At 35.1% G+C, this 27,687-nt stretch overlaps 4 protein-coding genes and 2 non-coding genes across 11 annotated transcripts; 1 reads left to right on the top strand and 5 right to left on the bottom strand.

Annotated features, from left to right (window-relative positions):
* The first annotated feature begins 5,560 nt into the window (after positions 1–5,560).
* LOC111482789 (transcription factor TCP4) lies at positions 5,561–7,368 on the top strand. The gene is made up of 2 exons (XM_023128750.1): positions 5,561–6,928; positions 7,011–7,368. The coding sequence occupies exon 1, from the start codon at positions 5,593–5,595 to the stop codon at positions 6,892–6,894; it is 1,302 nt and encodes a 433-aa protein (XP_022984518.1). The 5' UTR covers positions 5,561–5,592; the 3' UTR covers positions 6,895–6,928; positions 7,011–7,368.
* A 1,396-nt stretch (positions 7,369–8,764) lies between these two features.
* On the bottom strand, positions 8,765–14,115 carry LOC111482790 (protein IQ-DOMAIN 1). 2 transcript variants are annotated; one of them, XM_023128752.1, is made up of 6 exons: positions 13,875–14,115; positions 13,159–13,251; positions 12,375–12,470; positions 11,411–11,629; positions 10,768–10,881; positions 8,765–9,316 (listed from the first exon to the last, which is right to left on the bottom strand). In XM_023128752.1, the coding sequence occupies exons 2-6, from the start codon at positions 13,231–13,233 to the stop codon at positions 9,041–9,043; spliced, it is 780 nt and encodes a 259-aa protein (XP_022984520.1). In that variant the 5' UTR covers positions 13,234–13,251; positions 13,875–14,115; the 3' UTR covers positions 8,765–9,040. The 2 variants fall into 2 exon arrangements, with proteins under 2 accessions (XP_022984520.1, XP_022984521.1); XM_023128753.1 differs by lacking the exon at positions 13,875–14,115 and adding an exon at positions 13,786–13,868.
* Positions 14,116–14,236: 121 nt separating this feature from the next.
* TRNAI-UAU lies at positions 14,237–14,310 on the bottom strand. Its single transcript has one exon. It is a non-coding gene; the product is annotated as a tRNA-Ile (tRNA).
* Positions 14,311–14,706: 396 nt separating this feature from the next.
* On the bottom strand, positions 14,707–14,780 carry TRNAI-UAU. The gene has a single exon. It is a non-coding gene; the product is annotated as a tRNA-Ile (tRNA).
* A 673-nt stretch (positions 14,781–15,453) lies between these two features.
* Positions 15,454–21,432, bottom strand: LOC111482889 (probable E3 ubiquitin-protein ligase ZFP1). 2 transcript variants are annotated; one of them, XM_023128912.1, is made up of 7 exons: positions 21,143–21,432; positions 20,957–21,049; positions 17,699–18,556; positions 17,050–17,438; positions 16,855–16,953; positions 15,972–16,160; positions 15,454–15,884 (listed from the first exon to the last, which is right to left on the bottom strand). In XM_023128912.1, the coding sequence occupies exons 3-7, from the start codon at positions 18,519–18,521 to the stop codon at positions 15,738–15,740; spliced, it is 1,647 nt and encodes a 548-aa protein (XP_022984680.1). In that variant the 5' UTR covers positions 18,522–18,556; positions 20,957–21,049; positions 21,143–21,432; the 3' UTR covers positions 15,454–15,737. The 2 variants fall into 2 exon arrangements, with proteins under 2 accessions (XP_022984680.1, XP_022984681.1); XM_023128913.1 differs by having other exon boundaries at positions 21,258–21,432.
* A 3,272-nt stretch (positions 21,433–24,704) lies between these two features.
* Positions 24,705–27,572, bottom strand: LOC111483138. 4 transcript variants are annotated; one of them, XM_023129280.1, is made up of 4 exons: positions 27,531–27,572; positions 27,292–27,354; positions 27,151–27,185; positions 24,705–25,301 (listed from the first exon to the last, which is right to left on the bottom strand). In XM_023129280.1, the coding sequence occupies exons 1-4, from the start codon at positions 27,567–27,569 to the stop codon at positions 25,010–25,012; spliced, it is 429 nt and encodes a 142-aa protein (XP_022985048.1). In that variant the 5' UTR covers positions 27,570–27,572; the 3' UTR covers positions 24,705–25,009. The 4 variants fall into 4 exon arrangements, 2 of the variants coding, with proteins under 2 accessions (XP_022985048.1, XP_022985047.1); XM_023129279.1 differs by having other exon boundaries at positions 27,151–27,354; positions 27,434–27,533; XR_002718318.1 differs by lacking the exon at positions 24,705–25,301 and having other exon boundaries at positions 26,761–27,185; positions 27,441–27,542.
* Positions 27,573–27,687: the final 115 nt, after the last annotated feature.

Below are 27,687 nucleotides of genomic sequence, written 5' to 3'. Positions count from 1 at the left end.
TTTTTTTTTTTTTTTGTACGAGCTGAAAGCCACCGTTTTGTTCCCTCTCTTCAATTGATATGGGATCTCATAATCCAATCTTTCATGCCCAATATCCTCGCGGGCACACCATATGGTGTCTAGGTCTGATATCATTTGTAACAGTCCTCACAATTACTAGATATTGTCCATTGATCCGTTACGTATTGTTATCAGTCTCACAGTTTTAAAACACGTCTACTAAAGAGAGATTTCCACACTTTTATAAGAGATACTTCGTTCACCTCTCCAACCGATATGGAATCTCACATGCTTCTTTTTATGAACATAAGTTACCATAGCACAATTAATTTACAATTAATTGAGATAAACCAAAAAGTAGAATTTTAAAATAAATAAATAAATATTGGATAAGGATATGCAATATGGGCCTTTAATGGGTTGGGCTGAATTCGAACTGGCCCACTTACTCTTGGACTTATGATCGCCAAGGCCCAGATGAAGTTTTCTGCTAAAATTAATTTTTTATATTTAATAATTTTAATGCAAAATAATAATTTAAAGGAAATAAAAAAAAAGTCAATTTTCAATAATACCCCACATATTTATAATTTTGATTTATAGCCCACCGTTTGCTTCTTTAATGGCTATTTACATTTACACCCAACAACTAATTAATTATTTTTAAAACATTTATTATAAAGAAAAGAATTTATAAAAGAGGTATTAAGTAAAATAAGTCACATCAATGCATATAAAAAATACTTATTTAATATTAAATTAAAAAAATCATTTTTATAATTAAAATTTTATCAAATAAATGGTTAAGTGTGTGAAAATAATGTGTGGAATTTTATATTATATTTATTATGTTTTTTTTTTTTTTTTTGTTCTTGATTAAAATTTCAAAATGAATTTAAATAATAAAAAAAAATCAAAGGATAATGTTGAGGGGAGGGTAAAGAAAGTGAAAATGGTAGAAAAAGAAGGGTAAAAAGGTCATTTGATTATGTGTCAAAGTCCCACATTGATAGCAACATACCACTAAACTCTTGTACTCTACACATGCTTTTAACTCTTATATTTCTCTTTAAATTTAATAAATTTCAAAATTATTTATTTTCAAAAAATTATTTGTGGGAAAGAACACGTAATTAAATAAAAATTTATCACTTTTTTATAATTTTTTAAATATAAATTATTGTCTATAATAACATCACACCCGTCGCATTAACGATACTTATTTTTTATTTTCTATATTTAAAAATTAAAAATTATGTTATCATACATAATTTTTTTTGAAGAAACCTCTGTTCTTAATTTTTATACATTTTTTGTTTCTAATTATTTAAAATTTTAAAAATTTAAGATTTTAATAATAAATTGATTAATTGATACTATGTTAAAAAAATTATAAATTTATGTACTAAATTAGACATTTTTTTAAAATTTAAATTGAAAAATATTATATTTTGAATTATTTACGGAATATCCATTTAATAGAAATATACTATCAAAATTAATAAATTAATGTCTTTAATATTAACAAATTTTATAAAAAGGGACAAATTTAAGAGATAATGAAAATAGTGTTTTAAATTGAATGAAAATTGTTTTTTATTTAATATATTTAAAAGGTACACATTTTTAAAATAATATTTACAAATTAGTTCAAATAATTGTGTGGGCCAAATAAATAATTATCAAACACTCTGGGAGTTGGAAGGTGCACCATAGCGAAGATCAATCCATCTCACTCAATCTACAAAAAAAAAAAAAACATTGCCTTGGACGCATGCAATCCAAAAAAAGAAAGACAGCTCGCTTGAACAAAACTCTTTTAGTTAGAGCCTGGTACAAGCTAAGCCCCTTCGGCAACAAGAGTCGGTTATAAATAAAATAGTCTTTAGGTCAGCTTTCCCGTTCTTTCAGACTTTCGGGCCCGTAGACTTTATAGCGGACCTGCCTGACAGGGAGGTGGCCCTTCACTTAAATTATTAGAATTAATTTAATAGAATTTAATTAAGATTATATAGAATTTGAAAAATTAAATATGTGAATCAAATTTAACTCTAAACATTAAATTCGAGATTCAAAATTAAATTAATGTGGAATTATTTACAGTTTTAGTTTTTTATTTTTTATTTTTAGGTTATAAAAATGTAAAATATTAGTTTTGGAAAAAGGATAAATTTACTGAAATAATTAGTGAAAAATATCTACAAAAATTTAATATTCAATAAATAAATAAATACTTTTTTTATTTATCAAAATGATGAAAAATAATTGAATTTAAAATAAAAATAAAAATAAAATAAAATAAAAGGTAAAAAGGGAGAGAAGAAAGGGACTGGACGAGGTCTCACCAAATAATTCAACCTTGCTGCCATATCTAATCTTTACCAAATTAATTTTAATTTTATATATATTACTTAAAAAAATCAATAAATATTAGTAACAGCTCAAACCCACTTCAAGCGGTATTGTTATTTTTAGGCTTTTGTTACGGGTATGCTAGATAATGGTTTTTACACCGTTAGATGTTTCGTTCACCTCTCCAAGTGATATGAGATCTCACAATCCACCCCTTTCGAACCCCAACGTTCTCGCTGGCACACCACCGTCTGACTGTGATACAATTTTTGACCGTCTAAATTCACCACTAATAGATATTATCTTCTTTGAACTTCCTTTACGGGCTTCTCCTCGAGGTTTTAAAATGTGTAAAATATGAAGAGGGTCTAGCCCTACTCCGACCAATGTTTTATTCCGTCATGTGACTGATTGTGATTGTAACAGCTCAAATCTATCGTTAGCATATATTATCAGTTTTGGGATGAGGCAGGGCTCTAATACCATTTTTCATTTTTTATAGGCATCAACATCTTTTTTTCATATCAAATTAGTCTAGTCACGTATATAAATCCTTAGTTAATTATATGATATTAAAATAAACCAGGATGAAATTAGTGATGATAAAAAAAAAATAGAGCAATATGAGTGAATATCTATAAATGTTAATTATCCAATATAGGGAAAGTAAATTGGGTATTACACAAAAGTTATCATTTATTGAGTGTCAATTTCAAGACAGTAAGATTTGGGAACTTGAAATGATGCGTACAACAAAACAAATGGGAGCTTGATTGTCGTCCCATTTTCGGAAATTTCATTGACTTTATTTTTTTTAAATATAAAAACAAATCCTATTATGGGTCTCTTCTTTAATCTTTTGTTAATATATATATATAGGGGTGCATATTAAAAAAAGAAAAAAAAAAAAGAAAAAAAAAGAGGGATGTTCTCTCATACGATAGATAAAAACTCCCCCACGAAAACAAAGAAATTAAGTTTCAAGAAAATAAGAACTCCCATAGAGGAAAACAATAGATAATAACTCCCCCACAAACACAGAAGACTTGATTCTCAAGAAAATAATAACTAGTATAGAGGCCAACGAAAGATAATACCTCTCCCATGAACATAGAGAACTTAAGTTTCAAAAAAATAAGAACTAGCATATAGGCCAACGATAAATAATACCTCTCCCATGAACATAGAGAACTTGAGTTTCAAAAAAATAAGAACTAGCATATAGGCCAACGATAGATAATACCTCTCCCATGAACATAGAGAACTTAAGTTTCAAAAAAATAAGAACTAGCATATAGGCCAACGATAGATAATAACTCTCCCACGAACATAGAGAACTTAAGTTTCAAGAAAATAAGAACTAGCATAGAGGCCAATGATAGATGAGAACTCTCCCACGATCACAGAGAACTTAAGTTTCAAGGATAGATAAGAACTCTCTCACGATCACAAAGAACTTAAGTTTCAAGAAAATAAGAACTAGCATAGAGGCCAATGATAGATGAGAACTCTCCCACGATCATAGAGAACTTAAGTTTCAAGAAAATAAGAACTAGCATAGAGGCCTGTAGATAATAACTCCCACGAACCTAGAGAACTTAAGTTTCAAGAAAATAAGAACTAGCATAGAGACCAACTATAGATAAATAATAACTCCCCCATGTAAACTAAAATAATTATCAAACTAAACTTAAATTATTACATGCTAAACTTAGGCTACATGGTTAGTCAATTAAATCATACTCATCAAAAAAATCTACTGTTATGTTATCACGACCAAGTAACATATCTGAATTCATACCTGCACATGGTTGAAAATTAAGCCAATGAATCAAACCAATTGTATATGATAGTTTGGGTAGAACATAAAGGTACATCGGAAGTTTAAATCTCTGGAACGAGGAAAAATAGAAAGGTTATTCCAAACCCAACTTGAACTAATTATTCTCCACTTGTGAAGAAACCCACGTCAGAATTTTCAATATGTTCCCATCAATTATTAACCCCTTTTGAAGTTAGAATTTACTTTGAAGATCTAATGTGAGAGAAAGGCATTAGACAGCAAAATAAACCAATAATTGAATAGGAAAAAAAAAAAAAAGAGGGAAGATTTTGGAGAAAACAATCTATTGGGAGGAGGGAGTACACTAATAGTACAGATTATCACAGCAAATTCAGTAATGATTTTGGGCAGAGATCTTTGAAATCTTATTTACGAGCAGGACAGTATAGTAGGCTAAGTTGCCACTGGTGGTCACTGCCGGCTGCTACAGCCATTAAAGACCTCTCTCTCGTTTTCTCCTTTATAGCAGAGCACTTGGTGATGTACTGTTCCATTCATTTTCCGTAGCCATAGCCCAGAGCCAGAGCCAGAGCCAGACACACTTTCTCTCTCTACAAATGTCCATGTAGAAAGAGAATTGGGAGGAGGGTGGTTCCGTAAAGTGATCTGGGGTTTCCCTGGTCAAGTGGGTATCTATCACATAAAGAGACATAGCTCTCTCAAAAGCTGTGCTGAAACAGAGAGAGAAAGCAGAGGGAGAGAGAGAGAGAGAGAGATGGGTTAGGCTGTGGAGTTGGAACTGGGTTTAGGCTTCTGGTGGAGGTGGGGGGATGGAAGTGAAAACTGAAAAAGATGAATGGCAGAGCTTTTTGGGAGAGGCAGACGAGGCGGCAGCGGCAGAAGCAGCAGGTTGCAGAGTGGCGGCAGCAGCAGCAGCAATGGCAGGAGGAGGGAGGAGGGAGAGAGGAAGATAGAAGAAGCCATTAAGATTAGGAAAAAGCAGAACCCATTTAAAGCTGGAAGAAGAAAAGCAAAACAATCCGAGTCTGGATCCTCAAGGAAGTCGCCATCATCATCATCAGCATCAAAACCAGATTCTAAATTCGAGGCATGTAGACGGAAAAGCAGAGGAAGACGACCAAGATTCTCCGCCCCACCACCGCCAACACCACCACCATCAGCAGCAGCAGCAGCAGCAGCAGCAGCAACCACAGCCTTTCAATGCGCACCAGAATCAGCATCTTTTTCTTCAAAACGCTCACCAAGACCAAAATCTGAACAATTACTACGCAGCTTTAGATTCACAGTCAGAACAACAACAACAACAACAACAACCCCACCACCAGGAAGCCTCCAAGAAACGCTCGTACTTTCACCTTCCTCCACCTCATCCGGTGGCGGCCTCGGCCGCCTCTTCTTCCACTTTCGCAGATCAGAGCATCGAATATGCGAGAAAAATGGAAGAGAGCCACCGCCAAACATCGACGTCGTCAAGGTTGGGGATGAGAACTGGCCGCGGCGGCGGCGGCGGTGGGGAGATTGTGGAGGTTCAAGGTGGACACATTGTTCGTTCCACTGGAAGGAAAGATCGTCACAGCAAAGTCTGTACAGCCAAAGGTCCAAGAGACCGCCGTGTTCGCCTCTCTGCCCATACCGCCATCCAGTTCTACGACGTCCAAGACCGCCTCGGATATGACCGACCCAGTAAAGCTGTAGACTGGCTAATGAAAAAGGCCAAGGCCGCCATTGATGAGCTCGCCGAGCTCCCTGCTTGGCATCCGAGCACAGCAAACGCATCCACACAGCGGCAGGAGCAGCAGAGTCTGAGCGATGTGAATGATAACTTACTTTCTGTCCAACGCGATGTTCAAAATTCAACTGGTAACCGGAGAGCAACGGTGGTGGGAAGCGACAGCAGAGTTTCAGAGTTTCCTCGGCAAAACTTGCAGCATACCCGTATGGGGGAAGGCCCAAATAGCAGCACCTCGAGCTTTCTCCCACCGTCGCTGGATTCGGACTCCATTGCCGATACCATCAAATCGTTCTTCCCTATAGGCACGGCGGCGGAGACGACTTCATCGTCAATTCAATTCCAGAATTATCCACAGGATTTGCTTTCCAGGACGAGTAGCCAGAACCAAGATCTGAGGCTTTCTTTGCAGTCTTTTCAAGACCCAATAGCTATTCACCGGCATCATCACGCTCAGCACCATAGTCAAGGTCATCAGAATGAACACGTCCTATTTTCCGGTACCTCCCCATTAAGCGGGTTTGATGTGACCACTGCTGGTTGGTCTGAGCACAACCTCAATCCGGGGGAGATTAGCCGGTTCCCGAGGATAACTTGGAACGCATCTGGTGCAGAAACTGGTAGCGGCGGCGGCGGCGGCACTAGTCATGGCGGAGCTGGGATTAGGAGTACAGGATATGTCTTCAACTCGCCGCAGTTGCCAACTTCGCTGTTACCTTCGCAACTTATGCAGCCATTAATTGGAGAAAACCAGTTTTTTTCTCAGAGGGGACCCCTTCAGTCCAGTCACACACCTTCAATTCGCGCTTGGATTGACCCATCATTTACAGCCACTGATCATCAACAACATCAAATACCACCATCAATCCACCAATCTTCCTACACAGGTTTAGGATTCGCCACCGGCGGGTTCTCTGGGTTTCACATTCCAACGCGAATTCAGGGTGAGGAGGAGCACGATGGCATTTCAGACAAGCCATCCTCTGCTTCCTCTGATTCTCGCCATTGATTTGATCAAAATCCCAAGATTTTCCCTTCCACAGGTCTTAATTTCAATTACCCAGTTCTCAAATTTATCTGATCCTCAACACAGTTGCTCTAACCTCAGCTTCTCTCCTACTTCAGACGTTATGTTATTGCAGGTGTGCATCCTCAATTACAAAGACAAGGTTAGCAGCACCAGCGTTAAGACACCGCATGGTACTCAAGAGGGCAGAATTTTGGGTCGTTTTGTTTCAAGGCCTTTACCATGGAAGTAGTGATTCTGAGTACTTTTTCAGGTCTTATAGTCCATGGTTTATTTAGCTTCTGCCAGTTGTTTGTGTTATTTCATGCTGCCAAATAACAATAATAATGAAAGAACTCTTAGGTCTAATCTTTGACGAATCCTTCGATGGAACTGTCTTATCTTATTTGTTTCTGTAGCAAAACTTTCATTGTTCTGATTACTTCTTTTTACTCAATATTTCAATTTTAGTTTCTTTGGGATGCTTTACTTTCCCCTTCTAAGCTGGAAACTGAGCCTGTTTGTGGTATGGTCCCCTGAATTCTATGTATAACAGCAAAATTCTATGGCAAAAGGCTAGAAATTTGTAAGTTATAGGCATATCTTGACCTTATGCTCCACTCATCTATTGACGTAAAAAAACAAGAGTGAAAGACCTACCCTACCCTTCCCTTTATGTACGTGAATTAGGCCCTTTCTCGGGGTCAGGCAAGATTCCCAGTTGAGCATAAAAAACTTCAGCCTCGTATGTATTACCAATTGGAACTCTTTATTGCCCTAGACCAAAAGACCTTGGCTATTCAAAATATGAGGAATAACCCTTATCCGAATTGCTATAACTCTGCTCTCCCCGCTGATAAACTTGGGTTAAAGATGGTGGATGCTTTCTTGTTCCGAAAACGATAGAAGTAGTTGGTATCTTATACCTGGTGAAAGGAGCTAAGCTGTAGTCTAGATTGCATAAGCTAATTGCTATTTCCTGCAACTATGGTGTTTGCTTGAGTGAGAAAGCTGTTTCTATCAGCATTTTCCTTCAAACCTGCAGAAAGAATTATAAGGATAAATCGCACATAAGCAAATGACAAGTCATTTTCCAAGAAGAGTAGATAATAGCAAGTTTTGTAAGTCAAAAATTCGTTAAGTCCAAAGTTCTGCCTCCTAATCCTGAGCGTCAAATTCAGAAAATTTGATCACAAAATTGGCGCAGCAGTGCGTTGTAGCTTTCCTTTAAAGCTTCCTTGAATGATAAACTTAGAATCTGAATTCTAGTATGAAAAGGAAAGCACAAGAAGGCCGATTCATATAAACCTGTTGAAACTAAGTTTCTGTTCTTATTTGAACCAAAAGTTGGTGCTTACCACCAATACAGGGGATCTGGTTGTGCCAAACTACTAGAATTGGATTCCTGTTTTTTCAGTCTTGGTATAAAGGATAGTATTTCCTTCTGAAGCAATGTTTGGGAAATGATTAGAACTCAATAAGATCCTGAGGTAGAGGAATCTGAAATGTTGCTCCATATTCAATATGAATGTGATAGATAGGGCGGCCGGTGACCAAGTGGGTAGAGTGGAGTAAATCTACTGAACAGCCAAGAAAGAAGGGCATGAACACAAGAATGCTCAAATATAGAAACATATACAGATGGATACCACCTAATTATTTTGTTTCATCATTTGTCTATGGTCCCCAACCCTGTAAATTCCACAATCTAGCTGGAATGTCTCTCTCTCCCTCTTTCTTCTCTATTGCAGTCTCTTGGATAATAAAATTGTCTCATGTGGAGATAGTGACAATGCTCTGCTTTAATTGGTGCTTCTTTAATTCAGTCCATACAGAACAATAAACAGAGCAAGGAAAGAGCAAATGAGACCTCTTAGATCATGAACCTTGTATCTTTTTTCTTGAGAAAAGCAAACTAATCAAGGAAATGCCTAACGGAAGAAAATGATGGAACATTAAGCATGTTTTTTTCACGGAAAATATGAAGTTTTCTCTCTTATTGGGATGAATAATAGAGATTCACACTACAAAGCAAGCCGAGTGAAATTATAGTGAGAACTACCAAATTCATTTCACTGAATTTGTCAGCAGTGGTTTGTGGGTTGACTGATTATATATGGAAAAGGCCTTCAGCTTCTTGAAGCTTGTTTCATTTGGGCATAGATGAATTTCTAGCCTTTGAACTCCCCTTGTTTGACAAAGAATGATTGGCTGAGGTAGAGACCTTAGACCCCGGTTGATATGTTATTTCATTGAGTTTGCTTCTTTGCTTCGTCTGCACCTTCTTTGGAATGGTGGGATGTGTATTAGCTCGGATCTCCCATGGCCGAGCAGCAATCCACCTCTCCTTCCAGCTCCAACCCCAGTTCTCTTTGTCAAGGCTGTATGAAGCCGGATTTAGATCTAAGATGGAATTGGCCCTCCACTGCAGATGGGGTTCACCATTAAATGGCATAACAGAAAAGTCACAATTTTCCTTTAAAGGCTTTGTCAACAGGTATAAAATATACCCTCTTTACCAATTGATTTTGATCTTCTCAGCATTGATTTATTTGCTCAGTTTACTTCATAATAGGTAATAAATAGGTACATTTGGCTGTTTGATGTGTTTTCACTCGTCATTGTGTTTAATTTTCATAATAAAAAAGGATATAAGCGAAATGGTTTCGTACAAATTAAAAATGGCCAAAAGTAAACATACTCATGTCAATCAAAAAGGAAAAACAGCTTAGTGATTTAATTCAAGATAATAGTAATGAGTGCTACAGTTTATATGAAAGAGACAGAAAAATAAGTGAGTGGTGATCTAAGACAAGACAATTCTTTAATGATATAATAATTTGAGCACGCAATAATTTAAGACTAAAGTTCCGTTAAGAAATCTTGTCAATAAACAAATATTTAATATGAGATAATTAAAGTCAATTGTGATTTAATTCATTGAATATTATTTTTCTCAACTTTCTTCCTTATTTTATCTTGGTCTTCAAACTTTTTAATGTTTTGTTTAGTACCCCTAAAGCTAAAAGGTTAATTTTGATCTTTATCATCAAATACTTTAAATATTTTTATAAAAAAATTTGCTTAATACCCTACCATATAGACTTGCGTTTTAGGTCATTTCTCCAGTCTAGCATTAAATTCAAAACATGTGGCTTGTGAGCTCTATTAAATACAATGCAAAATATTTAACGATGAGCCCCAAAACAAACTATAAGTATTTATGAAAATTTGGAAATCATCCCAGTAAAATAGAAGGAAAATGAGTGTGTAACTTTTTGGACCAAAATAAAATTTAAATCCAAGAAATGTTTTTTCTAAGGTCAGATTACCACTAAGCAATCTTTTTCAACTCAAAGACATTGAATAATGTATTAAATAGGGTTTAAAGTTGAAAAGACATTGAATAATGTATTAAATAGGGTTTAAAGTTCATTAATGATTTATGATTCAAAACCACTTATTACTTAAAAGTTAATAATTAACTTGTTTGGAAAGTTAACTTACCTGTTAAATGCATGTCTTAGTTGAGATATATGAGATGGAGATTGTCTTACCTCAAAATTGAAAATATATATATATATGTTTTGACCAAGTGAATCGAAAACATATGTTTTGACCAAGTGAAATATGATACGATGAAGTTAGGAAAATTACTACGGTTGACTAGTATTTCGATATTTTCAAGTGTCTTAAACTATTTTTGATGAAAAAATAATATTGTAAAGAACAAATGATCAGCAAATGTTAAGAACCAATTCGTAAATCTATTGTTTTCTTCAATTTTCAAGTATATGTATAAACGTTAGGTTTCAACTTTCTATAACTGAAGGAGTATAATTCAATTCAGGCCCATGTGTGATTGATGAAGCATACCTGATGAGAGAATGCATACGCCATAGCACGCTCCCTCCTCACAGCAGCTTCTTCTCGATGCTGAATCTTGAAAAGTATTTCCTCCTTTGTTTCAGATCCACCGCACCATTCTACCTGTGATGGTTGAGCATCAGACAACAGATAATGTTATGTCTTTAGTAAATTGACAATTGAGTCAGGATAAACGATACTCTTCAGCTACAAATCAAGTACTTGAAGGAAACCCCAAAATTTTCTCCCTGGAGAGTGGAAGAATGATAACTGTATTCAGAAGAAACATGTTCTTTAAGTCATTAATTAGATTTCAAATTTTGACTAAGATTTTAAACAGAAAAATTAAACGTTAAAAAAGGTGACCATGCGAGCTTATTTAAAAAATAAAAACAAATAATGAAATAAAAAAGAGTACCAAATGAAAATTTAAAAAAATCTAAATAATATTTTTAAAATAGCTCAACAGTAAAATATTATATAAAATGGTTAAAAACGACTAATTTGGAAAGATTTTATGGATCCTAGATTGTTGAAGTAGATATTAAAGAGAATCCCCTGATTTTCTTTAATCGCTATTAAGCAGTGGATTATAAATGAGTACTCAATCAGAATATTAAAAAATTCATGGAAGACAGTTAATGGCACTTACTTCAAGTTCATGAATTTTAGCCTCAAGCTTCAGCTGATTTTCCTGTTTCTTTTGTTTGACTCGATATTCTGCGACCATACAGAGTCTACGTGTTCTAATTTCTTGCTGCATTCTGCTCCATGAATGAATGAAGCTTAACACTTGTTTTGTAGCCGTTTCACCTTGAATTAGATCCTGGCACCTCTCTGGCCCTTTCGAGTCATGTACAATCTTTCTGGCCTGGAAGACAAAAGATTAAACCATCTCATAAAAAATGATCGATTCATTTGTTATTACCATCGAGGTACATGTCTGTATAACAAATAGATCATAGGTAATGTTGGAATCTTCTTTGGTCAGTATAAACGTTGACCGCATCAGCATCATACAAAATTATAGGTTAGGCAATCACAAGTATTGTGGCCAACAAAGTCACAAAATGACAAGATAATGCCTGAAGAACTCATCTTTAGATATGAATCTGGAAAAAACTGAACTCTAAATATGCCTGGAATGTAAAGACGTTTCAGCATCACAAACAATAATATCTAAGTTGAGTGAAGGCAAGCCTCAATAAAAAGTTATTATGAATCAGAACAAAGTAGTTGAATTCGAGATTCTTTGTTAGTTAGTTCACGAGAAACAAGAAGATTATGACTTCGTTCTTGTTGCTGATATTGTTTGGATTGCTCTTCCTTATTCCATCGGTTAATCAAAAACCATGAACTGGGAAATGGGAATAACTTTTAAAACAACGCTATTGAAAAATAACCAAAAGACAGGATGCGAATCACTGATTCTGATCTCTAAAGAAGCAACTCCAGCGTTTATAATTTATTGTAGGGGCATAAGTTAGCCAACAAATTGGATCCAAGGGAGCTGGAAATAAAGCAACATGGTAAAGCTACGGGAAGCTCAATCGATCATCAGTGTGAGAAGAAAGCAAAATAGATAGGTAACAAATTATTAAGCACATTCAATATACCGTAAATGAGCGAAATGCATTTTGAATTCGAGTTGCAGCTAAATCTTCACTCTTTCCATTAGGGGAACCATTGGATTTTCCTGTCTTTACGTGTACCTGACCCATGAACAAGACAGAGCAACTTGCAATAACTGAAATTTTGATAAGAACAAGTGCAAATGTAGTTATTTGAAGAGGAGCATAAGTGGGAAAATGGAGAAGCGAGTTAAGAATTCGATAATAACAGAGACATCATATTTCACTAAGTTTTTGTTTAGAATAATAATTTTTCAATCTCAATTTGTTCTCATGAGAGGTTCATTCAAAAGGAAAGCAAGAGACAGATAAAGCTTTAACAAACTACCACAATAACTGATGTGATTTTTTTTTATGAGAAACAAATATTTCAGTGATATGATGAACAAGGTAAAACTCCAAGCAATAATCAATAAATTAGGAAGCTTATACCTCCAAATATTAGGTAGAGAAATCAAACGTCAAATTTAAGTTGTAATAAGTTTCTCCTGGTTCTGTACTTCAGCAGAAGTTAGTAACCAGAGACGACGCACAAAATACAAGACTAAAAGCCAAAAAATTATTGAACTGAGTAATCTTCACAACCAACCTAATCAATTCCCTTTTTTATGCCCGAATATTGAGGTTCCTGCTAAGTTCCCAACAAAAAAATATATATAAACCTTTGCAATATACAAACATGCATGAAGAAATAGAGAACGATGAAAAAACTGTTACTATAGCCTTAATTCATATCTTCAAGAGAGAACAAATGATACAGAAAGCTTACCTGTTCTCCATTGCTTGAAACATGTTTCACCTTCCGTTGGTTGAATATTGTCCAAAAACAACTTGCTGGACTCATTCGTATCCAACCAGAATGCTAATCAAAATGGAAAATGCAAAGTGCACAGATTAGAGTCTCATACTCCTACTCATCACAGATATTTAATCAAATAGATTATATGCTCTACTGGAGAGTAAACAGGGCATGCCAGACCCCTAACTGAGAGACCCCGAATGCAGAAAAACCCGTGAACCACCAGACAAATCAAGATAATTGTTACAAAACCTAAAACTAATTCACAACCAAAACAAATAGATCCTTCTCGTCATCACCATTAATCCTCCATTGCGTTCATACTTCATAGAGGGTTCGCAATCTAAGATTCGAAGTACGGTGCACATAGATAAACAAAAACGAATGCTAATCAAAATGAAAAACATAAAAAAAAAAGTTCATAAAATTACAAAAGGTTCATATCCATACCCTTCGCAGACATTACAACAAATAGATTATGTGCTTTCTGAAGTGTGAACAATGCACGCAATCCAAATGCAGAAGAAACAAATAACCATGAACTGATCGACACCGTAATAAATAAGAAATGCAATACAAAAAACAACAAAAGCTTACCGGATGATTTCCCTTCCTCTATTGAATGAAACACAAAATGTAAAACGATAAAAGACAAAACAATCTTAAAAAACGAAACAAGAGCTTACCAGTGGAGAAGCAACAGATAGCGTCCGGCATGGAGGGGCGAGAAGGAGTAGAAATAGAAGGTTAAGTAAAAGGCAAGAAAAGGAATAAGAGAAACAGAGAGAGGAGGCGTAGCTCCATCAATGAACATGGTTATAGAAATGACAGCACAACCAAAACGAAGCCGCTGTTTCATCTCTGGAAGATGAAGTGTCACCTCTCTAATGGCGGAGTGAGGAAGAAGAGTGATGGAAGAAAACAGGTCGCCATTGGAACTGAACCTTCTACTGTGCGCTAAATGCGATGGAAATAAAATAATTTTAATTTTTTAATAAATAAATAAATAAATAAATAAAAATATATATATATATATAATAAATAACATTGGTCCCGGCGGGGCTCGAACCCGCGACCTTCGGCTCATAAGACCAACGCTCTAACCAACTGAGCTACGGGACCTTGTTTGATATTAGAATAAAATATTTAATATTTTTATTATTATATTTTATTAAATTTTAAATAGTATTTAGTACCTAAAATCTCAAACGAATAATTAGCTCTGTGAACAAAATTTTATCGCATGTTTCTATTTTTTTTTTTCATGAGAATTTTTTATTTATTTATTGTAAAAAAATAATATTAATTGAACAATTACAGATTAATTTGAGATATAAAAAAACGAGTAAAAAATATTAATTGATTGATTTATTTTAGGCATTAAAGGATAACTAATGTTTGTTTCATGTGAAAAGAAAATGATATATAATCTTACCAAAATTATTGAAGGAGAAAGAACGAGAGTGCAAGTGGGCACGTGTACAAAAATAATTAATAACAATAAACGCTAACATCAATTGGTCCCGGCGGGGCTCGAACCCGCGACCTTCGGCTCATAAGACCAACGCTCTAACCAACTGAGCTACGGGACCATGTTTGATTGTGACATATCATTATAATTAAAAATTTGTTTAATTTAGTTATTTTTTTGAAATTTCTAAAAAATGACACTTCATGTTTTTATTATTATATTCTTTTATTAAAGTTTAAATAATATTTTAGTAAAAAGATAAATTCATGCCCTAAACTTAATGCATGATTTTTAAACGATATTCTCATCTTCCTCTTTTTGTTTCAACTTATTTATGAATATTTATCTTTTATTTTTTATATAAAATATTATTTAAGTGGTTTATAATTGAGTCGAGATAAAATTAAAGTGGGAATAGTTAAAAGAAACACGATTTACCATCATTCAAATTTTTAACACTAAGCATTTATATCGGGTTTCTAAGTCTCTTAACCTAATTAAACCTAACCCACAAATAAATCATCAAATTATGGATTAAATTTGTTAATTGATTTGAATTTTGTTTAGAGTAATATATGATCCGAGATGAACAATAAGAGTCTAAAAAGGAAGTGAACGAATTAGACAACCGAGGATTTGGGCAGGAAGAAACCGGAGAATCTTATTTATAGAGTTGATTCAACTTTCCCGAGATCATGCTATGAGGGTATTGCACATTCTCCTCCCCAACCGATATGAAACCTCACAATTGGTCAATCACATGATGATGCAAAGACTCGTAATAATCTTCGAAGTTCATCAAATGTACATAGTCGAACAATGCACCTTCATTACCAAGTCAGTACAGAAGATGATAAAGAAAGAAGTCTGTACAAAGTTTTATAAATACAACAGGATCCATGTTCTGGAAGCCAACAAATAAATGAGCTGGACACTTACTTTTTAAGTCATATATATATATATATATTTATATGCAAATTCATATACAAAAGTCATCAAAAGACAGCTAACTGCAGTGATAGATAGATGGGTTGTAAGGAACGGCATACAGAGCTTCTTGATTTTAACTGCCTGATAGTCATCGTTCCTTCCGATCTGTCGCCACTGCTTCCGATTTGCAGATGGGACAGACATTCTTGACAAGCAGCCACTTCTTTAAGCAGCTTGCGTGGTACTCGTGCCCGCAATCGAGCGTTCCAACTTTCTCGCGGTTCTTATAGTGATCCTGTAAAACCAATGAGGATCATCAAACTTGCAAGATAAAACTCAAAACCAGAGATGTAAAGAAGATAAAGACACTTTAATCTTTTACCTGGCAAATGATACAGTAATCCGCGCCCTGATCTAAACTTGAACCCTGCTCGTCCTCGTCCTCGTCCTCCTCCAGATTAACAACTATTGTAGGTGCTACATAGCTTCTCGTCTTTAATTGAGTTTTGATGATTTCCTCTGTTAATCCAGTGCTGACGTTGCCGATTCGCTCTCCTAAAGCGAGAAGTTCCTGCATAAAGCCCTTTTGTAACTCAATGCTTGCTTCATATAGATGATTAAAACCACCAATAGATAGTGATTGGTTATCCCTGTGTTTGATTAAACCCATGCCATCTCCATATAAAATCAACAAATCAAGTCATTCTAGCAGCTAAGTAACATGAAGATTAATGTGGGTACAGTGACATGGCCTTTTCTTAAAGAATTGGTACAAACAAAACAAGATCCAGTGTTTTCAACGCACTCGCCTCGACTAAATTAACTATTCATGTCAAGTTTGAGAACTAAAACAAATAATTGAAAGTTGAAAGACAATAACAAACAATTTTTTCTGAGTTCAGAACATTCAAGATTGGGGAGTTAAACCTCTGACTTCTTCGTTATCTATACATGTCTTAACCAACTGAGCTATGCTTAAAATTGGAGAAAGACTAATGAAAAATATGTAAAAAAAATAAAAAATATACCTATTTTCAAATAACTCGAGGTGTTTGTAGATCATATATTCAAATAATTTTAATGTGTGGCCTTAGCTACACCTATGTTTAAATAACTACATATGCCTAGTTATGTAGCGTCTTAACACAAGAATTTTGAGCTAGAGGATGAAACAAGTAATTTATCTAAATTCTAGCTTAAGGATGAAACAAGTACTTAGTGTCAAAGTGTTCGGTGTGTGACGAAAATTACAATCAATAACTTACCTCATAAGACATATCCTCTATATCCAATCGCATGTCCCTGTGATGGTCTACGGAATTTCCGACTTCGTATAAGTCTGGAATCTCCAGTAATGCAACTTCCTGTAAGTACCAGTTTGCTCATTCATAAGCTACTAATGACTAAAGAAAGTCAAGCTATTAAGAAGAAAATGTGTTATACGAGGGAATAAGTATTACATCAGCCTGCAAGAATCTCAACTGAGAAATGTTATGAGGTCTAGTTGTAGTGTCGGGAGCAACACCCGCTCGGGGAAGCCGGTGCAGCCCATGACCAGTAGGTGCAACTACTCCAGGTTGCCTACGCCCGATCTCCAGATTATGAGGATTCATAGTTCCATATGAAGAATTCAAGGGAAATCCATATAAAGCTGCTGTCACTTGGGGGTAGGACTGGAAATTGTGGCCTCTAATTCTTTGCACAACTGCAGATGGGTGATTGTGAATGTGGTGGCCATGGTTAATGGAAGGATGTTGGATATTTCTAGAATTCCTGTTCCCCGCTGTTTCGTGATATCTATGCACGCCGACGTTCATGGTTTCCAGCAAACCTCCATTCGTATTCGTTCCTGTCGAATATTATAACAGAAGGCTTACATAAGAGAGGTTTTTCACAATTCAGTAATGTATACATATGCCATTTTAGCTTGGCTCAGTGTTCCAGCAATTATTTGCACAATCAAAAGCCATCACCTGATACATAAATTTTTTAATATATGATCCCTAAAGTTCATAACAATTGGAGGTTGAGGTGTAGTTTGAGAATGCTGTTAACATTAACGCAGACAGGGTCGTAATTAGAACCAAAAATAGATATAGGAAAAGATACCGTGCATGAACGGTGCAGTAGACGTCTGATTCCAAGAAGAAGCACTTCCATTGCCACAATTAGCCTGCAAGTGTTGGTCTAACCAGAAAGTAGAATTTGCAGGCTGAAGGTGTTGACCCCTATTATTTCCAAGAGTTGAAAGATTGTGGTCTGGAGGTAGAACAGGGTCATGCCTAGTTCCAGTTGATCCAACTCTAATGCTACTCCGAGGTCCACTCCATCTACTCTGAGGCAAGGGGAAAGATGATGCTTCCACCATAGCAACCTCGTCGGGATGCCTTGAATTCGACAAATGCACTGAAGAACTAGAGCTGGCCAGACCGTTCAAGTGTTGAACGTTCCCAGGAATCCCTTCTGTAATTTTTCTCTTGCGTGGATCGCTAACTTCATCTACAGAAAACGAATTCCTACCATAGCCATCAGAAGAAGTTTGAATGACCCCATAATTGCTAGAGGATGGCAAATGGTCGTTCACGTTATGATTTAGGGGTGCAGGTAATAACCCGTTACTCGATGGCAGAGTAACATAAGAGTAATAATAATTTCCAGGAGCTGGAGTGCTTAAACCTAAACTATGATGATGTTGAACACTACTGTACTGATTTAAACCATGTAACATTGAGCCATCATAAGGATCGGGAAGATAATGCGCCTCGGGATTCGGTGCACTCCCTGAAGCTGTAACCATGGAATGCATACTATGCTGAGGGAGGTTAGATATGCCTGGCAGAATGACAGATGGCTCGGCATGAAGATAATTCTGACCTAGTCGGTCCATTTCTAAATCGACCATCGGACTAGTGTGTGGTATTCTCTGCCTCATGTTGATAATGAAATTAAAAGATATAGGAAAGTTATCTGCTCATGAAAGAAAGAAAAATTCATTATGAGAAAACTGGACAACTTAGTATTAAAATGCATATCTTCACATTTGACGTCTAGAAAGTTGAAAAATATTTAATATCCGAGACAGGCGTTCCCGAAGTAGAAGGAAAATATTTCATATTTAGATGACTGAAAGACATTTAACTGATGCAAATGCATTTTTTCAATAAATGAGAAATTATTAGAAGAAACATTATATTTCAAAACTTTCAAACAACCCTAAAGAATATAGATGGAAAGTAAAGTCTGAAATCAATAACTACTTCTGTCTAATAGTTTAATACTTAATTACCGGTGCTTACGTAGTAAAATCTGAGTTGAAATTTCATTAACTACGACTTGTACAATATACTTGATATTTAGAAAAATTGAGTGGAACAGTGTAAAAGCCCAAGCCCACCGCTAGCAGATATTGTTCTCTTTGAGCTTTTTGTTCTAGGCTACCCTTCAAGGTTTTAAAATGCGTCTATTAGGGAGAAGTTTCCACACCCTTATAAGGGAAGCTTCGTTCCCCTCTCCAACTGATGTGGGATCTCACCAGCGTACTCGCTAACACAACGCCCAGTGTCTGGCTCTGATACCATTTGTAACAACCTAAGCTCACCGCTAGCAGATATTGTCCTTTTTGGGCTTTCCCTTCTGAGCTTCCCCTCAAAATTTTAAAATGAGTCCATTAGGGAGTGATTTCCACACCCTTATAATGAATGCTTCAACGCCCAGTGTCTGGCTCTAATACCATTTGTAACAACTCAAGCTCACCGCTAGAAGATATTGTCCTCTTGGGGCTTTCCCTTCCGAGCTTCCCCTCAAGGTTTTAAAATGAGTCCGATAGGGAGAGGTTTCCACACCCTTATAATGAATTCTTCGTTCCCCTTTTCCATCGATGTGGGATCTCACAGTCATTTTAAGAACTAATATTAATGCCCATAAACCGGGATTAAAATGTTGAAGTCAAGTAAAATTGTCTGTTGTAAAAGTTATTAGTTCATAAACATATAAAAGTTAAGCTGTAGAGGCAAACATACATCTACTGCTAAAAAACTAAGGGTGAATGAGATGGAAAATATAGCAAAAAACAGGACAGAAATCAAGGGATAACTGGGCAAGCAGATCTATTATTTGTAACAAAAATGTCGAAGACATGTATGATAGCTCCACCAAAAAGAACGTTTTCGAAAATAAAGAATTGAAGGATGCTTGTCTCGTAAACCAGAGAAAAAAAAACAAATAACAAAAACAAAACTCAACTTCTGGATGAGGATTTGAACGGATGGAATATAAAAGCAGAGAATATATCGAGGGAAAAGGAAAATTATCGACTAACCAAACACTCCCTTTCTAATCTGAGGAAGAAGAAGTGAATAAGAAGGTAGAACTGACGTCGTTATTTATGTTTGTTCGAATTTTCCTAACAGAGAACGAATAATTCCATTACAATTCCCAGGTGCAGGACCGAGCGCCCACTTTTCCAATAGTAAACGCAACCCATTGCAGGATATCAGAACAATACCAAATGATAGTAAAAAGAAGGGAAAAAAAAAAAAAAAAAAAAAAACATCTCCTCTTACTAAAACCTTGGAGCCTAAATTCGACATCGAACCACAAAACCATAGTTGAAAGTCGTACCCACTCATTCAAACATATGGTACACGTACAACGTCTACCGAGTACCCACCAGCCACATTAAGAAACTCCAGAAATAACCTTCGAGTTTAAACGCTAAGGTATCCAACTAAGCATGAACATAAACTTAATCCACCTATTCAAACTCCTGCAGAGAATCTGATAGCATAGATATTCCCCTCTACAGCCAAGCATTCTATGATCGCTCGACGAAACTCATAACACCGAGATTAACGTGTCAGTGATCATGATTCAAAAACGAATCAATCAGAAACAAAAATAAACAGTAATGAAAAACATCCTTGAGCAAAACTTTACTTCGGTGAAGGTATTTTGTTCAGTAAATCTGAGCTTTCTCTTCAATTAACCTACCTCTTTCATATCCAGATTCAAATCATCCATACGAACACAAACCACCACATATGGGAAACAATCAAACTTAAAGATGTCAAGGCCGGTAAGAAGAACCATCAAAAATTAATTAGCGAACAGTTCAATCCATTTACTGCTAAATCAGTGTCCTACCAGTATTTTCACGATGAACATGCTGCTAATAAACTTAAAATTTTCTTCATAAAAAATCCCAGATACTCCCTCAGTTCATAACCATATCGTAGTTTAGGGAACAAAAAATAAACAAAAGAAGATAGATCGCGAAGTTCTACGAATTTCTTTGCGAATCTTCGAAGGCTCGCACCAATCCAACAAGAAAAAAAAAATCCAAGACGATTAGGGCCGATAATTAGGTACCTTGGAGTCATGAACAAATTTTGTGATCAAACGCGTCTGAACTTCAAAGACGATTGAGCCGATAAAATACCCATACAAAATTATCACCGATGCCTGAAAAAATCATAGAAAATACTGGATTTCATTACCAAAAAAAGAGACGTAATCAATCAAACATCGAAAAACCACAAAAAAAGAATCCATTACATTAGCGATGAGGAAGAACCCTAAAGCTCAAAATTACTCAAAATTAAGAACAATCAGCAGCAGTTGTTACAAATCAAAATCAGAATGATAAATTCCATTACAAAAGGGAACTGACCAGAGGCAAGAATGAATTTTTATTTTTTATTTTTCCTTTTTCAGGAGAGAGAAATGATGAATGTCCTTGTCTTTTTATCGCTCGTTCTCCTCTAATTTCTGTGCATTACATTATAACGAACCCTTTCTTTTCTCTCTTCCTTTTTTTTCAACTTTTTTCCCCTTTCTTTAACCGTTAATTTGTTGGGTCCGTGAGCTTCCTGTTTCTTTCCTCTAAAAACAAAATTAAATATATATTAACAAAACATTATTTATTTATTTATTGCTAATATATATATATACACACATATGTACGACACTCGAGTAAAAGTAAAGTACATTAATAAATCGAGAATATTTCAAAACAATTGATAATTACGTGTACTTAGCTTGAAACAATTACAATTGGGCGACACCCTTTGAGTAGGGGTATACACGGGCTGGTTGAGTTGGTGATTTGAGTCACTCGTATAAAGTTTATTAGACGAACACGACTCTACACAATGGTATGATATTGAGTTAGTATTCCTCACTTATAAACTCATGATCATTCCCTAAATTAGCCGACGTGGGACTTTCATCGTCCAACACCTCCCCTCGAACAAAGTGCACCTCCCCTTAATCGAGTCTCTACTTCTGTGGAGTCTTAGTCATTTTTTACTGCCTTCGATGAGGCTTTTCTTTTGGAGTCCATTGTTCGACATTAGTCAATGTGAGACTTTCATCATCCAACACCTCCCCTCGAACAAAACACGCCTCCCCTTAATCGAGGCTCGACTTCTTTTGAGTCTTAGTCATTTTTTACTGCCTTCGAGAAAGTTGGCTCCTTTTCTTTTGGAATTCTTTGTTCGATATTTGATGATTTACCAATCTTTTGACATGACTAAGTTTAGGGCATGACTCTGATATCATTGTGGAGAGTTATGTTCATCTAACAAAGTTCACAATTTCACCCATCATTGATAGTTATGTATGTTTAGCTCGAACAATCTTGATTGGACGACGTCCTTCTAGTAGGGGTATTACCCGAATAAAGCTCATAACCTCACCTAACCGAGAGTTGGGAGTAAAGCTATTTTTTTAAATTATTAAAAAACTATATTTATCCACAAATCACTAATATTTATTAAAATATTATAAATTTATAAATAAGAGTATGTTTTTTTTATTTATAAAATACAAATTATTTTATTTTATACGTTTATAAATGGTTTTATGGACACGTGTTTGAAGTTGTATATAGTTAGGGTTATCCAAATAAATAATATTTATTTAATTAATTTATATCGGTAATATATAAGTTAATTTAATAATTAAAAAAGTAATTTTGAGATAATTTAATTTATTCCTCAACCAATAAGAAAGACACACGTCACATTAACAAAATTGACAAGAAATAAAATGGCCTCTTGGGTTGGAGTTCATTATTTTTCTCAAGTGGGATTAAATTATGTATTAATTATGTGTCAATCATAACATGACACGTGGAATTGAGTAAAAAGACCAACCAACCCCTGAAAAACTTTTATAGAGTTAATATCACTATTGATATAAACCCTAATGATTAATTAGTATTCTAATAATAAATATATTTTTTTCCTATGTGATCTAAAAATAAGCGAGCTATTTCGTGATCTAAGTGAGCTACTTTATGGTACGTGTTGCATTGTGATGAAGACAATATTACAAGATAAGGGTCTCGAGTATCTTCATTTAAGAATGAGTTTTCGAGAACAATGTTAGAAGGCACAAGTGTTCTGACGGTTAATTATTTGTTTAAAAAAATACGTGAACCTTTAATTTTGTTTTATTAATATTTTTAAAAAAAAAATTTAAAAAATTACAAAATACTTATAAGAGTTAAAAAAATATATATTAAAAAACACTTTAAAAAGATTTTAAAAATGTTTTCTAAACCATTTTAAAGTTAAAATGTATTTTTGAAATAAAAATTATCTTGATTTCTATTATTTTTAATTCTTTTTAAAGTTAAAAGTTTATAAGTATTTCTTAAACGAAATAAAAAATCAAAATTATTTTTATTAATTTAACTTACCATTAAACTTTAAAAAATTACCTAAAAATTAATGAATTTGGATATATCTAGTGTTTGACGTATTTTTTATATTTTATAAATTAGCAAACATATTAGATATAAATAAATAAATAAATAAATAAATAAATAAGCGATATCCAAAGGAATATTCTTTGAGTGCAAATGTTGGGAATTGGATCCATCACTACCCCTATGTAATGGCTTTGACTTCTTTGTGGGCCCATCTTTTCATTAAATTTATTTGTTTATTAATATTATAAATAAATAAAAGTGAAATTTTAGTAAGAAAAATTAAAATATATTATGAATTCGATTATTAGAATTCGAAAGCTAAACGTGTTTAACTTAAAGTAATCTTGGGATGATTTTCATAAAAAAAAATTTCTCAAAAATATGTAAGAAAAGACATAACGTGCTGAAATTACTCGTATTGGTCTGATAGTCTTTACTTTTAGTAATGATAAATAGATAACGTGGTCATATCGAGCACTGACAATTAGTTGTTGAATATAAATTATAATTATGATATTAATTAAATAGATAACGTGGTCATATCGAGCACTGACAAAACAATTAGTTGTTGAATATAAATTATAATTCTGATATTAATTTTGGGCATGTAAATATATAATTGAGTAAAAAGGTTTAAAAGTATGTATGAGTAGGTTGAATTTTCAATTTTGTATGATATTTGGCGTGTTAATCCAAATAATTTTCAACCATATGCCCAAACTACCCTCTTGCTTTTCATAATTTGACACTCGACTCCATGGTCGTCCGCGTAACCCTTTTGACCATTTGACCAAAATTTCGGTCAAAATTGGAACCTTTTTAGGCTGGTCAAAAGTTTATTATTCCCAAAGCGTGAACATTATTATTTTTTTTTCCACAATATTAAAATTAAAAAAATAAAGAGTTTAAATTTTGATTCCAACCACTTTTAAAAAATTTCTAACTCAAATTCTTCCCTTTAAAGTAGGTCTTATTTTTTAAAAAATGTAATTTTCTTTTTCATATAATAATTCCTCAAAATTAAAAAATAAAATAATATATATATATACACACATTAAATTATTATTCATGTTACAAAAGAAGTTTCAATATATGTTTAAATTAGACATTATTCATTTGAAATTAAATTTTTTATATAATCCAAAATGCATTAACACGAATAACAAAAACTCATCCTGTTTTGACGGTACAAGAATGTGTGGAGCTCACTATGTTTAAATTTGGGTTAGATTGAATTCACCAAATAAAACTCTAATCTATAAACCGAACCAAATTTTCAGTTCTAAGAAAATTAACCTAACCAAAAAAAAAAAAAAATCTAGCGGGTTGGGTAGTACGGGTTATTGGGTCATTTTAAACACTCCTACAAATAAAGAACAAGTTCAATTTGGGTCGAAGTTGAATGACTAAAAAAAATCGAACTTGTGAACTGAACCAAAATTTAGGTTCTACAAAAATACAATCCAACCCAATCCGAACAAAAAAATATCCAATCGGTTGGGTAGTTCGGGTAACAAAGAAAACGACAAAAACAAAAAATACAGAACCTTTTCAACCTTCAAGTGATTTGACCACAGCTCTTTACTGAACTACACACACATTCCTCATCTATCACCTTCTAACCTTCATAGTTCTAGGCTCCCTCCAATCTGTGACAAGCTCAATCAAAATTCCATCGCTCTAAAGTTTTCACTCTCCTCCATAGATTATTCCTCTGGTTTTCGAGGCGTATTCTTGTTGCCGTATATCGAACCAGTTTCCTGGGGATCGGGAATAGGTTTCCTCTTCTCAATATACCCATGAGGATCCACAGCTGCAAGAGCAGCCCTTTCCTGCTGCTCACGTTTGAGGTCTTGGGAGGGCTTGACCCAAAGGAAGTAGGCGAGGGTTCCGGCAACGACCCAAGAAGCAAGATTGGCACCGCCTCTGAGACCGCCCATCGAATTGCCGATGAGGGACCTGACATTCCCCAATGATCTTTTCCAGCTGCTAGCCATTCTGGAGAGAGAGAGATACCAAACCAAAGAGGAACCAAGGAAGATTTCAGAAGTGAACTCCATTTCAATATACTTGATCTTCAGAAATATTCAGTGGACAATCATTTTACAAACTAATACCAATGCCCATAAACAAAGATTACAAGGTTAGAATTAGGTAAGCATATCCAATGATAACTAGGTGTATTGTCTACTGCTAGTAGATATTGTCCTAGCAGATATTGTCCTCTTTGAGATTTCCCTTTCGAGCTTCCTCTCGAAGTTTTTAAAACTCGTCTACTAAGAAGAGGTTTCCACACCCCTTATAAAGAATGCTTCATTCTCCTTCCCAACCGATGTGAGATCTCACAATCCACCCCATTCGAAGCCCAGCGTCCTGCTGGCACTCGTTCTTCTCTTCAATCGATGTGGGATCTCACAGACTAACTTTCTTGCCGGTGGAAGAAGTAGAGAACAAGATGGTATAGAAGAGACAATAAACTGGCATGTATTAGATAGACATCGGTTAGAAAAAGGAACAAAGCATTACGTATAAGGGTGTAAAAACCTCTACCTAGCAGATACGTTTTAAAAACCTTGAGGGAAAGCCCAAAGAGGACAATATCTGCTAGCGGTGGACTTGGGCTGTTACAGATACGTTCGATGCTCGAGTTTTCCTAACAAGGAATGAATAATTCGATTTCAACCCTAGGTGCAGAGACAGAGAGTTCTCATTTCCATAGTAATAGCACCCCATCTTTGCAGAATTTCAGATCAATAGCAAAATGACAGAGTAAAAAAGGAAGGAAACAAATATCTCCTCTTACTAAACCCTCAAAGAAGAAACGAACATTGGATTAAAAACGACTCTACCAATGCCGAGAAGCCCCTGGCCATGAAAGAAACTCAAGAAATAATCTTTTGAGTTTAAATACCAAGCTAACCAACCATGCATAAGCATTAGCATAAACTTAGTCCACCATTCTGTGAGATCCCACATCGGTTGGGGAGGAAAACGAAGCATTCTTTATAAGGGTGTGAAAACCTCTCTTTAGCAGACGGTTTTACAAACCTTGAGGGAAAGCCCGAAAGTGAAAACCCAAAGAGGACAATATCTTCTCGTGGCGGACTTAGGCCATTACAAATGGTATATGAGCCAAACACTGGGCGATGTGCTAGCAAGGAGGCTAAACCCCGAAGGGGATGGACACAAGGCGGTGTACCAACAAGGACGCTGGGCCCCAAAGAGGGGTGGATTGTGATATCCCAAATCGGTTGGGGAGGAGAACGAAACATTATTTATAAGGGTATGGAAACCTCTCCCTAGCAGACACGTTTTAGAAACCTTGAGGGGAAACCCGAAAGAGAAAGCCCAAAGAGGACCATATCTGCGGTAGGTTTGAGCTGTTACACATTTAAACTCCGGCCGACAGTCTGATAGCACACATACTCCCCTCTAAAGCCAATTCTTAGAATTCAAGAGCTCAGTTCTACAGCCTATACAGCCTATAGAACAGATCCTTTTCAAGTAAGGTCGTTCTACGGCCAAGCATTCTTTGATCTCTTGAGCAGAGTCATAGCACTGAGATGAATAAATGATCACGATACGAAACAAAAATCAAAGCAAAACTCTACTTGGTTAAGGTTTTTGTTCAGTAAACCTGAGCTTTCTCTTCTCTCAACCTGCCTCTTTCACAAGCAAAATGTTGCATAATGTAATTCATTCAAACCCCAGCTCTAACATCCAGAATCCAATAACCCACACGAGTAAAAACCACTAGAAACGGGAATTTTCTAAGCAATCAAAGCACAAATGATACAAAGAATCATAGAAGAACATTTCAAATAAGACTAAAATCGTAACCAGAAACCTAGATCGCAGTTCTTCCCGAAACTCCTCCCTAATCTTCAACGACTCCCACCAATCCAACAAGAAACAAATAAATTCCCAGGAAAATCTGAAGAAATACGAAAGCATAAAGAGAAAGCACTCTGAAACTAAATTCAAGCACCTTGAACTCATGAACAAATACGATTACAGCCGACCAAATACCCACAACAATTATCAGCGAAGCCTGCAAAAAATCAAATAGAAAAGTGAATTCCATTACGAAAATCGCACCAACGTAATTAAACACTGAAAATCGACAAAACCTTTTACATTTGCGATGGAAGAAAACCCTAAAGTTCGAAACCAAAATCAATCGAGACCAGAAACAGCAAAAATTGTATAAAATGGATAAATTTTTACCCTAAATTTTACCACCAAAAACTCTAAATTAATGAACATACAGCAAACATTGACATACCTCAATAATTTATATATATTTATTTCGTTCATATCACAAACCCTAAGGAACTTTCACAAATATGATTTATTTTCTTTTCCTGTGTTTTTCTTGTTCTTT

Source organism: Cucurbita maxima, unplaced genomic scaffold, assembly GCF_002738345.1.
Source record: "Cucurbita maxima cultivar Rimu unplaced genomic scaffold, Cmax_1.0 Cma_Scf00008, whole genome shotgun sequence".
Taxonomy (NCBI): Eukaryota; Viridiplantae; Streptophyta; class Magnoliopsida; order Cucurbitales; family Cucurbitaceae; genus Cucurbita; species Cucurbita maxima.
This window is presented reverse-complemented; position numbering and strand designations above follow the sequence as displayed.

Coding starts and splice junctions, on each gene's coding strand:
- LOC111482889 (XM_023128912.1), bottom strand. CDS start 18,521: ATGAGGCAGAGAATACCACACACTAGTCCGATGGTCGATTTAGAAATG. Junction 16,954..17,049: donor TGAGATTCTTGCAGGCTGAT/GTAATACTTATT, acceptor TGGTACTTACAG/GAAGTTGCATTACTGGAGAT. Junction 16,161..16,854: donor TAGAGGATATGTCTTATGAG/GTAAGTTATTGA, acceptor GGCTTTATGCAG/GAACTTCTCGCTTTAGGAGA.
- LOC111482789 (XM_023128750.1), top strand. CDS start 5,593: ATGGAAGAGAGCCACCGCCAAACATCGACGTCGTCAAGGTTGGGGATG.
- LOC111483138 (XM_023129279.1), bottom strand. CDS start 27,302: ATGAGTTCAAGGTGCTTGAATTTAGTTTCAGAGTGCTTTCTCTTTATG. Junction 25,302..27,150: donor CGGGAAGAACTGCGATCTAG/GTTTCTGGTTAC, acceptor CTCTCTCTCCAG/AATGGCTAGCAGCTGGAAAA.
- LOC111482790 (XM_023128752.1), bottom strand. CDS start 13,233: ATGAGTCCAGCAAGTTGTTTTTGGACAATATTCAACCAACGGAAGGTG. Junction 11,630..12,374: donor ATGCATTTCGCTCATTTACG/GTATATTGAATG, acceptor TTTGTCTTCCAG/GCCAGAAAGATTGTACATGA. Junction 10,882..11,410: donor CTAAAATTCATGAACTTGAA/GTAAGTGCCATT, acceptor CAACCATCACAG/GTAGAATGGTGCGGTGGATC.